Below are 18,041 nucleotides of genomic sequence, written 5' to 3'. Positions count from 1 at the left end.
TGAAATCGCTGCTCAGGTTAATTATCAGTTTAATTCAGAAAATCTCAGGTTCAAGTGTTTTAATCATTTATGTATTTTGAAATGGTATTCACTTGTAATTTTGAGCCTTTAATAAATCTTAGGTACAATTCCTGAACTGTATTAAGCTAGCTGATCTGTATGATAATGCTTCAACGGACTTAGTAGGGGTTCCACTCTTGTTGGCCCTCAAATAACCCCATTGGGAAATGCAGGAATTGTAAATGTGAGTGAGATTGGCACGACAGTAGTGGCTCACCAGCATACATTTTGAATGTCCTGAATAAAGAAGGCCATTTGAGCATGAGTCTGGAGACTGCTACCTTTTCTCAAAACCTCTCAGTATGGAAATGTAACTTCAGAAGAGGTTGGTAGAACATTATTGACAGTATTTATAGTAACAACCTTAGTAGAGTCTACAAGTGATATAGTTGTTTCATTAGAATAATTTCCTTACAATGTCAGTGCATGTCAAATAAATGTGTCATTCTTCCTTGATAAGGAATCTGATGAAGAAGAGCATTTTAAAGATATTGATAAAAGTGATGAGGAAGAGATATTTGAAGATCTTGATGAAAAGATGAAGAAGAAATCTGAAGGGGAGAACTATGTTGTTCATAAAACAGATGCTGCCAAAGAACAAAAAGATGTGCAGAATAATAATTTAGATGGCAAAACAGAATCAACAACATCTGGATCGTGGTTGCACCACAAAAATCAAGGTAATAAGCTATTTGAATGGACTGATGTGGGGCAATTTTTTTCTTTTGCAAGCTTGTTAGTCATAATTTGACAATATCTAAAACAAATATTGAATAGTTCTGCAGAAAATCATATTGGACTTGGAATGGAAACACTGTTACAAGGAGATCAAAGCTGGGAACTAAATACTTAGGTGTATAAAAGACAGGCAAAAAGAAAATTATGGAGGGTTGGCTTTGTTAGTGTGAGTTGGTTTTACTGTTTACTTCAAGTAATCAAGCAGTCACATAATGCATCCTTAGTACACTAAAACCATCTTTCAAACCTTGTGTTCCGCAGTGATAGGTAGTATGCATTACAGTTTAGAAGAATGAGGGTCAATCTTAATGAAACAATTAAACCTCTGAGGGGATTTGATTGGATAGACGTTCAGAAAATGTTTGCATGACATGGGAATCTTGAACCAGGGGTCAGAGCTACAGAAGAAAGGAACACTTATTTAAAACTACAGTGCAAAGGAATTTCTTCTTTCTGAGAGTAGTGAATATCTTTCTACATCAGAGATGCAGAGGCTCAATCGCTTAAAATATTTGAAGAAGAGGGAGGTAGATTTGTGATATATTGAAGAGTTAAAGCTGGTGGAAAAGGGGGATTAAGACCTGAGGCAACTCAGCCATGATCTTGTTAAATTGTGGAGCAAACTTGAGGGAAGAAATGCCTTACTCCTGCTCCTATATTTTATGATAAATTCTTATTAGTGACTCGGAAATAAATTTAGCAGAAAGACCATGGGTGAAAAATGGCAGACATCGAATATATTCGTGACTCATGGGAAATATTCATCCAGTGAGAAAAAGGTGGCTTCTAGGAAGGGGATAAACTGACAGTGCTTAAGCAAGCAAGTTAAGGAATGTATGACATTGTATGTTTTGCTTTATTTTTGATGTAACAAAGATTAATGATGAACTAGACTAGGGAAATTTTTAAAAAGCCAACAAAAGAAACGAAGGAGAAGAAAAAAAATCCATGAGGATAAAGTAACAAGTACTAGCAAAATGGTCAGTGAGAGCATTATTATTTTTAAGATTATATAAAAAGGAAAAGAAAAATGCTAGATTTGAGCATAGCACCTCAGAACATGATTAAGATGTTAATAATGGGGAACCAGGAAATGTCAGAGCAGTTGAATAAATACTTTGCACTAGTTTTTACTCTTTAGACATTAATAACATTCCAAAGTTATTAAATCAGGGGGCAAAAGGTGGGGAGGAAATAGAGGAAAGGCACCAGGGAACCTAAGATAACTAAAGGTTGTCAATTCCCTTGGACATGATGAGTTCTGTCCTAGGGTACTAAAGAAAATAGCTACAAACATGGTGAATGTTTTGGTAGTAATCTTCTGAGAATCATCAGATTTCGGATAAGTGCCAGAGGATTAGAAAACTGCAGATTGTAGCGCTCTAACACAAAATGGGAGATGTGTTTTTTTTAAAAAAATGAAGTGACTATAGGCCATTCAGCATAGCATCCTGTCATTGGAAAAATGCCAAAATATTGAAAAGGATACAAAACAGTACATTTAGAAATGCATATTTAAGCAGAGTCAGCATTGCTTTGTGAAGTGGAATTTTACCTGACGACCTTATTAGAACTCTTTGAAGAGGATAGTTAAAGGATATTTTTAATAGATAAATTTAAGTTAGTTAAAGGTGAATGGTATATTTGGATTTCCAAAAGGCAATTATAACATACTGTTTAATAAGGCAAGTGTCTGTTGTTGTGATTAGTATATTGGCATTTTTAGCGGATTAGCTAACGAATAGAAGACATAGAGTTGAGATAAAGGGGGTATCTTCAGGATGGCAATCACTAACTAGTAGAATGCTGCAGAGATCAAGTGCTGGCAATACATATATTAATGATTTGAATGAGGGAAATGAATATGCTCTTGTCAAGTTTGCAGATGACACAAAAACAATTGGGAAAGCAATTTGTGAGGAAGATATAGTCTGAGACGACAGAGCAATTAAATGAGTGGGCAAAAACTTGGCAGATGAGTATAATGTGGGAATATGAGATTATACGGTTCAGCAGGAAGAATAGAGGGTCTGAGGAATATTTGGCAATAAAAATGTTATATAGTTGGGGCAAAAAAAACTCAGAATAAGTGGATCTTTTTCTCGTTGCAAGACAAAACTAGTGGGTTGACATAAGGTTCTGTCTTCAGGCCCCAACTGTTTATAATCTGTATTAATGACTTGGATGTGAGGATAGAAAGTAGTATTGCCAATATTGCAGATCACACTGAAACAGGTGGGAAAGTAAGTTTCAATGAAGATGTCAGAAATTTATAATTGGGGCCAAATTTTGGCAGTTGAAGTTTAATGTGGAGAAGTGAGAGGTTATCTATTTTGTCTGGCAGAATAGAAAGGCAACTTATTATCTAAATGGACAGAGAAAGCAGAGTGCTTTGATGCAGAGAGATCCTGGTGTCCTCATGCATGAATCACGGAAAAGCAGTATGTAGGTACAACAGGTAATCAGGAAGTTAAATGGAATTTTGGTATTTATTGCTAAAGGAATAGAGTATAAAATGAAGGTATTGCTGCTATTGTACAAAGCATTAATGAGACTGCACCTGACTTATTATACATAATTGTGGTCCCCTTCCTGGAGGAGAGATGTAGTTTTATGGAAGAGAAGTTCAGAGGAGGTTCACTAAATTAATAAGCAATTTGTCTTCTGAAGAGAGAATGAGCAGTTTAGGGCTACACTCCTTCGAGTTTAGAAAGACAAGGGGAGATCTAATTGATGTATATAAGATACTATGGGGATTGACATAATGCGTTTCCTTGTGGGTAATCTTGAATGACAGGTCATGGTGTTAAGGGGTAGCAGATTTAAAACTGATGAGAAGAAATTACTTTTCTCAAAGGGTCGTGAATCTGTAGAATTCACTGTTTCGGTGTACGATGGATGCTGAGATATTGAGTAAGTTTAAAGAGGAGAGAGAGATTTTTAATTAGTAATTTAAGAGTTATGGACAGAAGGCAGGAAAGTGGAGTTGAGGCTGGACTGAGATCTGCCATGCTAGTGTCATTTGGCAGAGCAGGCTGAAGGAGCTGAATTGCCTACACTTGCTCCTAGTTCTTATACTTGTTCATGAAATGCAGAAAGTTGAGGCAGAGAGGGATTTGGATGTCCTTATGCATGAATCACAGAAAGCTGCCATATAAATTTAGTGGGTAATAGGGAGGACAGCTGGCCTACCTCTCAAAGACCTTTAAAATAGGGAGGTCCTGCTAACATTATGTAAAGTACGAGTCAGATCATACCCAGACTACTGTGACAAGTTTTGGTCCCCTTATTGAAGGTAAGATATACTGGCATAGGAGGCAGTCCAGACAAGATTCTCTAAATTGATTTCTAGAGGCATTATTTCATGAAAAAGGGTTGAGTACATTGGGAGTCTGTACTCACTAGAGTTTAGAAAAATGAATGGTGACCTTACTAAACATACAAGACTTTGCAGAGATTTGAAAAAGTTGTTTTCCCCGTGTGGGAGTCTAGGACCTTAGGGGCATAATCTCAGAATTTAGGAGTCACCCATTTTAGACAGTAATGAGGATTTTTTTTTTCTCTCCTGAGGGGAGTTAACTTGTGGAATTCTTTACCACGAAGAAACATCAAGGCTGGGTCATTAAATACATTCAAGGCTGAGATAGACATTTTTAAATCGGTAGGGGCTTAATAATACTAGGGGACATGCATTTAAAGTGAGAGGGACAGGCTTTTGAGCAACGTGTGGTAGGAGTTTGGAATGCACTGCCAAGGGTGGTGGTAGAGGCAGATACACTAGGGGCGTTTAAGGAACTGTTTGATAAGTACAGGAACATGCAAGGAATGGAGGGATATGGACCAAGGGCAGGCAGAAGGGATTGGTTTGGGCTGATGGGCCTGTTCCCAAGCTGTACTGTTCTATGTTCTAAGGGAACCACAGGTTATGGGGAAAAGGCAAGAAAATGGAGTTGAGTGTTGTCAGATCAGCTATCAGATCAATGAATGGCATAGTAGACCTAATTGATGGAATGACTACCTCTGCTCCTATGTCTTATGTGAACTGTTTTTCTCTTCATAGGTGCAGCATGAGTTGCTAAGTTTCTTTAGGATGTTGTTGTTTTTATTTCAGATCTCTACCATTCCCTTTTACTTTATGATTAAAAAGAAATCTTTCCAATCTAGCTACACTGCTTTTCCACAACTACTTACTCCACTGAACTGAGGTGTCCTCTGCCTTTTTGGTGTGGCCTAATCAAGCAGACATTTAACCAATCATTTAGATAGTTATAGCACAATTTCATTGCTTTTGTACCGAATGCCTTTAATTATAAATCCTAAAATATTACATACTGAACTTGGTGTCTAAAGTTTGATACAATTATCCTTTTTAAAAAAGTCGAGAATATAAGCTTTGTTGACATTAATTACTATTATGCAAAGTATAGCTAGCGTTATCAAGCTCTGCTCTTTGTTTTAGATAAGTGTCTGGGAAACTATGACCCATTCCACAGAAATCCCCTCTCTTGCGGAGCAGATCGCACTGGCCTCTGGGAATTGAAGAAGGTAAAATATGTCTATACTAAGTAAATATTACATGTTATGCATGTAGTGGTATTGTCCTTTTTTATATAAAAAGACATTTTTTTTAAGCTTGGAGTATTTGATTTATATCTAATGAAAAAGGATTGTAGTTGCATCAGTTGTGTTATTCAACAACAAAATACAAGTCTTTGCGGTTAGAGTTTCAGATCACCTTTAGTTATGAAACTGAGTCATGTGGAGAATATCTTCTTGTATGTCTGTCAGGTAATTTTGTGATGAAAGGTTAGGGGGAGACCATATGTTTTGCTAGAAATTTAATTAAACAAAATTATGTTTCACAATGAGGTTCCACATGTACACTTCACATGAGGGTAATCACAATATGAACTCTTAGTTAAAAATAAGTTTAGGCTTCTGTCACATTTAGAATGAGGTTTGATTTGTTCTATGTGTATGATCTTCAAATAACTATTAGTGTAGTGTAGGCAAAGGCTATTGATAAGCCAGAGGATTAGATAAGTTTTAAAGGCCAACAAACACCAACCAAATAAAATGGAGAAAATAAACTTTGAGGACCAACTTGCAAATAATATCAAATTAGATTATTTATTTATTGTCACATATACAGAGGAACCTTGATTATCTGAAGAACACTGGCGTGGAATATTTTGTTCGGTTAGTCGCATGCCAGATAATTGAGGTTCCTCTGTATCTGGAAAGATGAAGTGTTTTTGCCACAATAAAGCGCATTTGAGTTGCAACTTCTGTGTAAAGCCAGCTGAGTCCACAATTCAGGCTCCCGAGGCCAGGAATCCCTGCTCCAGGCACTGCCACTGCCACAACTGAAATCCTACCAAGTTCCTGAGTCCATGCTGTGGGCCTACTGAAACCAGGAGACCTCTTCTGGACACCGCCACTGCAGCAGCCAACAACCTGCCGAGCACCATTACAGCCAACTAGTCCCCGAGTCCCTGCTTCGAGCCTCCCACAGCCCCATTCTGACACCAGGTATCTCCACAGCTGATGGCCCACTGAGTTCAAGAGTCCAGAGTCCAGGCTCCAGGCATACCAAAGTCAGAAGTCCTTGCTCCATCTACTGCTGCTGACAACCCTCAGACACAGTTCCAGTTTACCCATAATGTCAAAAGATGAAGTGAAGAGAAAGAAAATGATGGGAAAGATGGACAGAAAGTGCTTCTTTAACTATATAAAAAGGAAAACAAAAGCCAAAGTAAACACATGCTCCTTAGAAGCTGAGTCTAGGGAACTATTAATGGGGGATCAGGAATGTGCAGAGGAGTTGAATAAATACTTTGGATCAGCCTTCACAGTAGAAGACCCTTAGAGCATTCCAAAATATTTAATATTCAAGCGGGCAAAAGATAGGCAATAACTACAATAGCAACTAGAAGAAAAAGTTGAGGGAAACAAATGGGCTAAAAGACTGATAGAATGCATTCTAGCATACAAGAGGAGGTAGCTACCGAGATAGTGGTTGAGCTAGTAGTTGTCTTCCAAGAATCGTTAAATTCTGGAAAAGTCCGAGAGAATTGGAAAACTGCCAATGTTAACGCCTTTATTTAGAAAAGGAAGGAGATAAAGAATAGCTAACTTCAAGGTAGATATCTTAACTTCTGTTATTGGGAAAATTTTCAAGTCTGTTATGAAGGATGTAATAGTGGAGCATATTATGTATTTCTGAATGCATAAGTAGAGCAGCATGCTCTACTTATAAAGGGGAAAGTCATGCCTGAAAATTTTACTAGAATTCTTTGTGGAGGAAACAAGCATGATTTGATAAGGGGGAAGCATTGGATGTAATATACTTGGATTTTCAGAAGATGCTTGATAAGGTACCATATATTAGGTGACATAACAAGATGAGAACCCATTACGACGCAGGTTGTGTATCATCATGGATAGTTGAGGGATTGGCTACATTAAAAGACGGAGATCTCGATGGGGGATCCAAGATGGTGGCGACCCAGCAAGTCTGAGTCTATAGTGCTCCTCCCAAGACTTGGGCAAAGTGGGTCACCCATCCCCACCACACTCACCAAATCATTTAAAATAGCTGTTTAATTTAATTAGTTGCTTAGTATTAAATTTAAACAATCTAATCTTTAGTAAAAATGACTAAAGGGAAGGGAGCCTGCAGCTCTCAGCAAGCAGGATCCCCTCCCCCTCCCCAGCTGCAGCAGAGGCGTCCACAGCCGCCCTGGGGGACTTACCTCCGGTGGCGAGCCTCATGGAAATCATCTCCAAACTGGATGCAAAGATCGACGCTTTCATGGAAGAATCCCGAAGTCAATGGGACTCACTCTCAGCCGTGCTGCAAAAGCACAACCAAGACATTAAAGAAATCAAGCGCCGAGTCAGAGGGGCAGGGCTAAAGGCCGCAATCTCCGAAACTACAGCGCAATCGGCCGTGGATCGGGTCCGGACTCTTGAACAGCGAGTCTGGACCTGAGAGAACCATATTGACCTCGATAATCGAGGTCGTCGAAAAAATATTCGTTTGCTGGGCCTTCCCGAACGGGAAGCGGAAGGCCAGCTTACAGCGTTTCTCGAGCAGTGGCTGCCACAGATTTTAAATCTGGAGGCTGGATCAGGCCAGGTAAGGGTAAGAGTGGGCTTACCGGGTCACAATACGCGGGCCCAGCTCGAACCAGCGTCCCCACCCGGTCCTGTTCCAGCTGCAGAGCTATAGGGAGAGGCAGATACTCCTAGAAGCCTCTAGAAATCTTGGAAAAGATTCCCAAGCCATAATCTATAAAGGATCCAAGATCATGTTATTCCAGGACTTTCCCCAGCTCTGGTCCGAAAGAGGAAGGCATTTGATGAGGCGTAGAAGTGTTGAAGGGACTTAAATATTCAGTACTCCTTACGCTACCCAGCGACGCCATGCTTTAACCATGAAGGATCCGTGTATAACTTCGGATCGCCGGAAAAGGCTAAGGAATTTTTGGACTCTCTTAGATCAATTGTAAGAGATAATGGATGTTGGTTTGCCTTTCCCCCACTCCGGTTTATATCCCCCCCCCCCCCCCCCTTTTCTTTTTTCTTACCTTACTGTTTAATATTATCTTGGGGGGTGGGGAGAGGGATTTATTTATTTGTTCTCTATTGAACGATTTTCTCCCCCCTTGGGGTTTTTTTTATTATTCTATGTATGTGTGTATTAAAGCTGGGGGTTTTAGTTAATGTTGGTGGGGGGAGGTGGTTACCTTATTCTATTTTACCTCTGTCTCAAGGAGCGGGGTTGTTTTCCGTTGTTATTTTGTATTATTATATTTAATTATTATTTGTTGAGGTTGTAATTTTATAGTTATATATGTTTGTACATGGTATTAACATTACCAAATATATCCAGGTGTTGGTGTGAGTGGTGGGGGGGTAGGGTGCTCACTGTTAACTTTAGCTTTGTATTATATCTGAATTCTCCTCATCCTATTGAGGAGCGCCTGGGTCAAGGGTGGGTCATTGGTTGGGAGAGGATACGATGGACCTTTGGAAAGGAAGTGACACCCCCTGGGAACAAGGGGGAAAATCTCCATTTAAATACGTTTTATATATGTTTTATTATTTAGAAATAGTTTTTTATTATACTTTTGTGAGTGTATTAGAGAACCTTTATTTTTGTGAATTTTATATGCTCTATGCTTGGGATGTTCTGGATAGGGTTTCCCCTCCCGAGGGGTCTTGGATTTACCCGGATGATTATGGTTGATCAGTCGGTTAAGTGGTGCACCTGGAATGTCAAGGGGAGTAATTCGCCAGTCAAAAGGAAGAAAATATTATCAAATCTTAAGAAAGAAAGAGTTGACATAGCTCTCCTACAGGAGATACACCTGTTGGATAAAGAACACTTGAAATTATGATAGGGTGGATTCGATCAGGCCTTTTTTTCTTTTAGCTCAAAAAGTAGAGGAGTTGTTATTCTTGTTCAGAAGAATTTCCCTTTCAAAACCCTATATGGACCTGTCATAAGATTCGTAGATACTGGACAAAAGTAGCAAGTACCATGACAGAAATTTTAGGAATGGAAATTAAAGTGGACCCCGTATCTCTCCTTATGGGCTTTTCGAACGTTCCCTCCCTGGACATGCACGGGAAGAGACTATTTTCTATTCTCTCTTTCTGTGCAAGGAAAAATATTTTGGTAAACTGGGTGGCTGAGGGCCCTCCTGGACTTTCAAATTGGCACAGATTAATTATGGAATGTGTTCCCCTTGACTTCCTTACAAATATGGTGCACCGAAAGACCAGATTATCTTCTAAAATATGGCAGCCCTTCTTGAATTATATGAATACAGATATTTCGGCTATCCTAACAAGGGCTTTTATTTAATTGAGATTACGAACCTGGCTGGTCCGGGGCCCCTTGGGAGAGGAATCCAGCACGAATACGGGTTTTGTTACATTTGATGTTAACACATTCCGAGCATGTATCTCACTACCCAATTTCTATGTTATCTGTTGTTTTCTTTTTGGTTTTTTTTCTCTTATTTGAATAATGTAAGAGACTTAAATATACACTCTGGTTAGTTGTAGGTTAGATTAGTAGTTAGTTGAGTTTTGTTTTTTTTCTTGGTATTTTTCTTTTGTTAAATTTTGGCTATTATATATTTAAGAGTTAATTGTATATCAATGTTTGTACTTGAGAGTTGTTTATTTTTGTAAACTTGTAAAAATTTTAAATTTCTAATAAAAATATCTACTAAAAAAAAAAGAGACCTCAGTTAAGGGCATTTCAGGATGTCAAACCGTAACTGATGGTGTGCTGCAGGGATCAATGTTAGGGCCATAATTAATTACAAAATATATTCATGACTTTGAGAAAAGTGAACGGACTGTTGCCAAGTTTTCAGTGACACAAAAATAGGTGGGAAGGAAAGTAGTGAGGATGACACAATCTGCAGAAGGATATAGAAAAGCTAAAAACTTGGCAGATAAAATGTGAGGTTGTGAACTTTAGTAGGAAGAATAGAGGAGCTGAATATTAGTTAAATGGAGAAAGTCTGCAGCAAGCTCTGACACAGGGATTTGGGAGTCCTTGTTCATGAATCTCAAAATGCTACCACTCAAGTTCAGCAGATAATAGTGAAGGCAAATGGAGTGTGCCCTTTATTTCAGTGGGAATGGAGTATAAAAGTTTTGCTAAAACTACCAAAGTCATTAGTCAGATCATTGCTTGAATATTGTGAGCAGCTTTGGGCCCCCTTACCTAAGGAAATATATACTGTCATTGGAGGTAGTCCAGAAAAGTTTCACTAGCTGACACCAGGTATAGAGGGCCTTTCTTGTGAGAGGTTGTGTAGATTGGTCCTGTATTCATTGGAATTTAGGAGAGAGGTGACCTTATTGAAACATACAAGCACCTTGGGGAAATTGATCGGCTAGATACAAAAAGTTTGTTTCTCCTTGTGGGAATTATAAATGTGTTTTATTTAGAGTTGGGAAAGCTGATTCTAAATGTGCATGAACAGTAAAATGTTTTCAAGATCTATGTAAAGTTTGTACTAACATTTATTTTGCTTTGGTGTTATTTCCCAGCTAAGTGAACATTTCCACCCATCTGTGACACTCTTTGCAACAACTATCCTGCAGGTAAGACAGATAAATGTCTTGTGAAGTTTATGGTTTTCCTTGTATCGTTTTCCACCTTCCTGCCAACAAATTTTGTTATTGAGTGACTTAATTTTAAATTAGGAATTTTATTTCAAAATTACATTGGGCTGATTTGTCACATCAATATTTCTCCACTTCAATTTTATTTTTACTTTGAGGTACAGTATCATAGGTGGACAAATCTGTTGCTGAATTCCCAAAAGACTATTATTATCTGGGTATTGGCAAGTTATTATATCCTGCAGGGCATCATCCTGTAGTCTAGTTCAAAATCACTGCATAGCAGCAAGGAATAAGAGTTTTGGATAATGTGACCTGTCTGGCCCAAAAACACTACTAGCAATTGTAACTTCTCCATTTTTCCTTTCCCAGAGATTTGTATAGAAATATTAGATCTTTTCTTCCTTGAACCTCTTTGTAAATTAGACTTTATCAGGTGTCAGTTTTAACTTTAAGCCAAGTTTTATGAAAATCGCCTACTTGTTACTTTAAAAACTTCATTGGATTTAGAAAAGTGGCATCTGTTGTGAGTTGGTAAAAATAAACTTGGTGTCTGTATGATTTCTGGTAGGGTGACCACATTCAGTATCCTGGGGACCCTCTACAGGACTTTACATTAATGAGATTTCTTGATCGTTTTGTGTACAGAAATCCAAAACAACACAAAGGCAAAGGTAAGCTCTATCTTTGTAATTGTTTATTTTTTAAAACCTAGCATTTTATACGTCATTGCAAAATTTATACATCTCCCATGTTATTCTGAGAGTATTTTCTGAAAGAAAAATCCCTCAAATGTGTAATTCGAAGATTGTGACATATAATGCAATGTTTGTTCAACATCTGGAATGAAAGCTACAATTGGAAAAAAACGACCTAAAATAAACTGTCAAAATCAGAACTAATAGTAAGCATCAAAAATTGAGTATTCTATGCCAATTTGTATATATAGTAGTAATAATGGATATGTGCATTTCCTTTCAGTGGTAGTGCACTACTTCTGTTTTGTACAAGTATTGGTAAATCTATTCTAATTTTTTTGATGGAGCCCATTAGTTACTGCAAATCTGTGATCATGCACTTTACAAAATACAGTCAGTTCTACCATAACGTGATGGTTGCTTCCTTATGCAGCCCTGCGCTATAGAAAAATTGTGCTTTAGAAACAGCGCTTAACAGTGTTGGTGCTGTAATCGCGTTCCAGCCAAAACCCATTTTAAAAGTTTGCAGTGTAGAAACAGTGTCCCAAATTGGTCAGTTGTGTTACAGCGGATTTGTGTTGATGAAACAGAATGACTTGTGGAAATAAGCCCGTTTATTTTAAATCATACAAAATACCCATAAGACAAAATACATACTAAGACTGCTATCAGTATTTGTACTGTATAATTTTAAAAATCAATTTAATCTACAATTCTGATTAAATCTGATCAATTTCAGTTAAAGTTCTAATCTACAGTCTTAAGAATGTAGAAAGTCATTCACAGAGTGTCCAATGTATTTCAACTTAAAAGATCGTAGACCAAACAAGAATGAAACTCTGCCCCATTTCAGCTTATATTTAAAGTCTCATTGTAAAACAGCCCATCACTCATAAATTAATAAAATGGAATATTGTGTCTTTGTGTTGTTTGATCTGGGGTGACATCAAAAAATGATGCCAATTTTTATTGAAAGAGGCATTTACTAAACCCAGACATACATCAGTTCATCATTAAGGTGTGACTCTCAGCTTTTCAAAGACAGTGGTAGTAATTAAAATAGAGGAACCAACATATTTTTTGTCTGTAATTTATTTGAGAGAGTTGACCTCACTCTGCATTGGCAGGAAAATCATGAATTGTTGATTTGTACATTCACAAAATACATGTAGAATAGAAATCCTTAATCTTAATTTGTTGATTCAGAAAAAGACCAGTAAATCCCCACCCCACCCCACCCCACCCCACCCCCGATTATGAATGTTGCACAACACGAGGATGGTTTTTCATTTTTTATAATCAAATGAACATGAGATTTTTTTGTTTAATTTATAAATGAATATATGCGCACAAAAGATGAAGCATAGCGATTAAGCCAGTGCTTTTGGCTTTTGAGACTTAGATCCTAAAGTGTTGTGATTGCTATAATTGCTTTTGGTTTCATTTTCTAGAGCAAACATACATTATTGGATTTGAATCTAGTTATGTGTTAACTGTGGTGTTGTTGGTAGCATGCTTTCCTCTGAGTCACTCACAAGGTTCTGGATTCCAGTCCTACTTCAAGCTCTGAGCAAAAAAAGAAAAATCAAGATTGATACTAGTGTGCAATACTGAGAGAGCATAGCGGTATTGGAGGTGCCATTGTTCGGATGAAACATCAAGCTTGAGGCCCCATCTGCCTGCTCTACTGCATGTAAATAATTGTGTGGCAGTGTCTTGAAGATGATTAAGGGGGTTATTGCTGGTGTTCTAGCCGATACTTATCCCTCAAGTGACAGTACAAAAAAACTCAAGTTTTTGTAGTCATTATCAGTGTTTTGAGACATTCAGTGGTGTGAAAAGCACGATTCTTCTGTGTGAAAACAATTTTTTGTTAATCTTCTGTTATATGGACATTAAGTTCTGTTGCTAAGATAAAGGGCAGTAGACCCAAATGGGACTATTTCCAATGTTTCTCTTCAGATATCTTGGAAGTCAAGCCCAATTACTCTTGCTGAGAGCTGGCACAAACATGACTTGTCTATTAGCCTCAGCCTGTGTAATTACTCTTCTATACATTGAATGGAAATATGTCCAGTAGCCAATTTGTTTGTCTGTGGTTTTCTGAGTATGGATAAAATTATTATTGACATTGTATATGTAAAATAACAAGATAATGAATGTTGGAAAATAATGGAGATGTTCTATAGTCTGGATAATGTATATGCAGTATAGTGTATTCCTGCTGAAGGGCCAAAGCCCGAAACGTTGATTCTCCTTCTCCTCGGATGCTGCCTGACCTGTTGTTTTCCAGCACCACACTCTTACCTGTTATCTCCAGCATCTGCAGATCTCACTTTCTTCATATGCAATAGTAGGCAAGGTTGTGGATTATTATGCACATTAGATTCACCAGGATGGTATAGAATGTGACCTCATTGGTTTTTTCCTTTTCATATGTACAATTGATAACATTCTTTGACATGGATTAGTCTTTTGACAAAATGTCGTCTTTGTTTTGTAGAAAACACTGACAGTGTAGTGATGCAGCCTAAAAGGAAACTTCTGTTGAATGATGTGCGTAACCTGCCAGGTAATTAATGAACCAACAGTATACCCAGCATTGGAATACAGTGATTAATTTTGCTTTAACCATGTTTGGGTTTCTGCATTTTGTAAATGTATATTTATTTTCCTATTACAGCTATATCTATACAAAGACTTTACACAATCATGATAGTATAAACCATGTATTATAGTTCAGGTTTGGAATGGGTTCCAATGTTTTCTATTAATTAAATCTTGTTGCTATTATTGAATTCACAACGAGCCTTCCCAAAACTTGTTAGTTACGTGCACTATGGTGTGATATTGAGTGATACAGATCAAAGAAGTCACTGGTCTGTACTGAGTTAGCTGATCATAACTGTGGAATATTAAAAAATGACGATTTATGTATGGTGGCAGAAGATGGTTGAAATTTCCCCACCATTAGGAAGAGAAGATTATTCACAGTGCTTTAACTGTGGGTTTGGTGAATTGTGGACATGAGGAAAGAGCATGGAAAAGTATTTGTTGAAGATCACAATCAAGTCCTATCAGTAATACTGAATCATATTTTTCAATAGTGACTTGTAGATTTTTGTTTATAAGTTAGGGTTTGTCATACTTGCTTATGGAGAAAATTAATGAGATGTTTGGAAGTACTTTGGAATTCAACAAAATAATGTAGAAAATATGGTCAGCTACATAATTGAACTAGGATGAATTTAAGCAAATCTTATGGGTTAAATATGGTTCTGCATTGAGTAAGCAGATTTGCAATCTAATATTTCATCTATTGTCACATCTTTAAATTCATTGCTACCTCTTTAAGTCACACTTCATTCAAAGATGGCAAATGAGTCCTCTTTTATTATAAAACTTAAATCCTTACTTCATAGGATTAAATCTAAAATGGAACTTAACAGATGACTTAACATTGATTTGGTTTATAACGTTTACAGTGAATAGTCAGAAGTTTATTGAATGTGAAGAGAACCAGATCCCAGTGGATGAAATATTTTTTCACAGGTAAGACATTTGCTTCTAAAATTGTCACTCTGTGTACCTGATGGGGATTGATACAATAACACATACATTAATTTATTTCTTCTCAAACGTAACATGTTAGGAGTGCTTTACAAGGAATGGTGGGATGTCACTAAAAACACTATGATCACTCCACTTTGTAGTTTCTCCCTCCTGTGCAGCTTCCTATGACTTCCCTAATTTTGTTCATTCTTATCTATCCAGTTCTAACTAGAAAATATCCTGTAATGGCTTGCCTTCCCATTCATGCACTCCTTTTTTTTTCCCTGGAACGTTGTAGGCTGAGGGGTAACCTCAGAGATCTTTATAAAATCATGAGGGGCATGGATAGAATAGACAATGGGATTAGAATAGATTAGAATATCTGGTCGGCATGGATGGGTTTAACAAAGGGTCTTTTTTCGTGCTGTACATCTCTATGAATCTGTGGTGTCTTAGTAGGATCTATCTCTGCTCCCACCTTACATTTTCATATCTTCTAAGCAACCTGTTCAGAGACAATATTCCACAGCTCTGGAACAGGTGGGACTTGAACCCAGATCTCCTAGCTCAGTGGTAGGGACACCACCACTATAAAAACCCTCCACTCTTTTTATTTCTTAACTATATGTTGCTCCTTGAAGACTCTTAAGAACACCAGATTTCACATATACACTGATGACACCTTACGGTCAAATCTCTCCAAATCCTCAACTATCTCCTGTTACCACCTTCAATCTTTTGATTAATGCTGCAGAGATTTCTGACTTTTGTAACCCTGCTTTCTACTTTCAGTTGCTTGATGCTCCTAATCTTATACTCCTGTTTCCTTGTTTGGTGTTAATTTATTTTGACTAATTACATTGCTGTAAAGCTGCTTGCGATATTTTAATAAACTAAAAGGTGCAATATAAATGTAAGTTTAAATATGGATTGTGGACATGGCTGGCAAGGCCTGCATTTATGTCAATATTCACAAGTGCACAATGAGTAACAAGCATTAGTATTTCTTCTGTGTTAGTTGTCTGAAGCAGTAGGTCATGTTCAGTTTCAATGTTATTTTATAATGCCTCATTCTTCTGAACCACATCTTGACGTAGAAATTCAGGATCTTTAATATAACAGCATAGAATGTTGATAATCTAAGTAGAAAGCTTAGTTGAAAAGTACATGACTAATGTTTTTTAAGTTTTTAGCTCCAATAATTGAACCTATGACTACAATCTGCAACACAGATTTGGCTGCTATTTTTCAACATACCTGTGATATTTAAAGTTTTAACTGACATAGGTTGAAAATAGAGTCGAGGTCACCGTCAGTTTTGAATCCAGTAGTAACAAAACTTAAGATTTTAACAGCTTTGACGTCTAAAGTATCTAATCTATTGGATGGTAATTTTATTCAGATATTACAAAAGACTTAACACATTGGAAAAGCAGCAAAGATTTCGAGGAAGTGATGAAGCTGTGGAAGATGTAGATGATGATGAGTTTGAGCAGCTACTTGGTAAGCATTGTTAAACTAGATTTAAATGTGCGTTGAAAGGTATGCAGCTGATAAATAGAATTTTGACTAACATGTAGAGTGGTGGTGGTAGGCAATATCTATCTATGATAGTTCCTCTTCTCAGTGATTTTATCTGGTGTTGTTTCACTGCAATATAAATGCAATATTTCAAGTTAGGTTTATCTTTACATTTTGCCATTTCAGATTTCTATGAAGGAGAAAAGTCTAACGACAGATTAATTGATAACCGTTTAGATTTTGCCAGGTAAGATTTATTCTGTTGTATAGATCTGCTAAATGCTGCAGTTTTTCTTCAGAAGTAACTTGCTCTTTAGTGTACTCTGTTTTGGTCAATTTGTAAACTCACATTATTGCCTGTCGATTTTTGATAATTATTCTAAGCCCTGTCATTCAGCAGAGCTTAGCATATTAGGATGTTGTGTGTTTATATATGGACTTCCAGAGGCATTTGCTAAGGGCTTGCACATCAGATTATCAGCAAATACGATTGTTTGTAGGATGCAGAAATTAGAAACAAAGGGACAAGTTCTGAAGAAGGCTCACCAGAATCAAAACGTTAATTCTGTCTTCAGTCCACAATGCTACCATACTTCCAGCATTTTCTGCTTTTGTTTGTTTCAGATCTCCAGCACCCACGGTTGTTTGTTTTCTGATTGTTAGAATGTAGCAAGTGATGTTTCTGGGAAGCTTGAACTAGGCCCTTGATTCCTCATCATACACCTAAAAGTTTAGAGTTGAGGATTGTGGTGCTAGAAAAGCACAGCAGGTCAGGTTGCATTCAAGGATCAACATTTCAGGCATAGAACCTTCATCAGGAATGAGGGTTGTGGGCCAAGGTGGCTGAGAGGTAAATGGGATGGGGTGGGGCTCAGGTCAAGGTAGCTGGGAATGTGATAGGTAGATGATAGTGGGGATGAAAATGCTAGGTCGGAGAGGAGGGTGGAGCAGCTAAGAGGGAAGGAAGATGGTAGGTAGGACCATTCAAGAGGGTAGTGTCAAGTTAGAAGGTTGGGACTGGGATAAGGTGGTGGGGGGGGGGGGGGGGGGGGGAGAGGAAACAGGGAAACTGATGAAATCCACATTGATCCCCTGGGGTTGGAGGGTCCCAAGGTGAAAGATGAGGCATTCTTCCTCCAGGTGTTAGGTGGTTAGGGTTTGGCGATGGAGGCGGCCCAGGACCTGCATGTCCTTGGCAGAGTGTGACAAAGTTTTCAGCCACAAGGCAGTGGGGTTGGTTAGTGCAGGTGTCCCAGAGATGTACTCTGAAATGATCCGCAAGTTGGTGTCCTGTCTCCCCAATATAGAGGAGTCCAC

At 37.8% G+C, this 18,041-nt stretch overlaps 1 protein-coding gene across 1 annotated transcript in view; it reads left to right on the top strand.

Moving 5' to 3' along the window:
* Positions 1-18,041, top strand: part of cebpz (CCAAT enhancer binding protein zeta) — a 39,216-nt gene that overhangs the window by 14,923 nt on the left and 6,252 nt on the right. Inside the window, exons 4-11 of the mRNA XM_072580533.1 lie at positions 521-740; positions 5,258-5,343; positions 10,879-10,932; positions 11,525-11,627; positions 14,155-14,223; positions 15,137-15,203; positions 16,606-16,706; positions 16,911-16,971. Of these exons, the coding sequence (XP_072436634.1) occupies positions 521-740; positions 5,258-5,343; positions 10,879-10,932; positions 11,525-11,627; positions 14,155-14,223; positions 15,137-15,203; positions 16,606-16,706; positions 16,911-16,971 (761 nt within the window). The remainder of the gene's footprint in view (positions 1-520; positions 741-5,257; positions 5,344-10,878; positions 10,933-11,524; positions 11,628-14,154; positions 14,224-15,136; positions 15,204-16,605; positions 16,707-16,910; positions 16,972-18,041) is intronic.

Source organism: Chiloscyllium punctatum, chromosome 11, assembly GCF_047496795.1.
Source record: "Chiloscyllium punctatum isolate Juve2018m chromosome 11, sChiPun1.3, whole genome shotgun sequence".
NCBI classification, from domain to species: Eukaryota; Metazoa; Chordata; class Chondrichthyes; order Orectolobiformes; family Hemiscylliidae; genus Chiloscyllium; species Chiloscyllium punctatum.
This window is presented reverse-complemented; position numbering and strand designations above follow the sequence as displayed.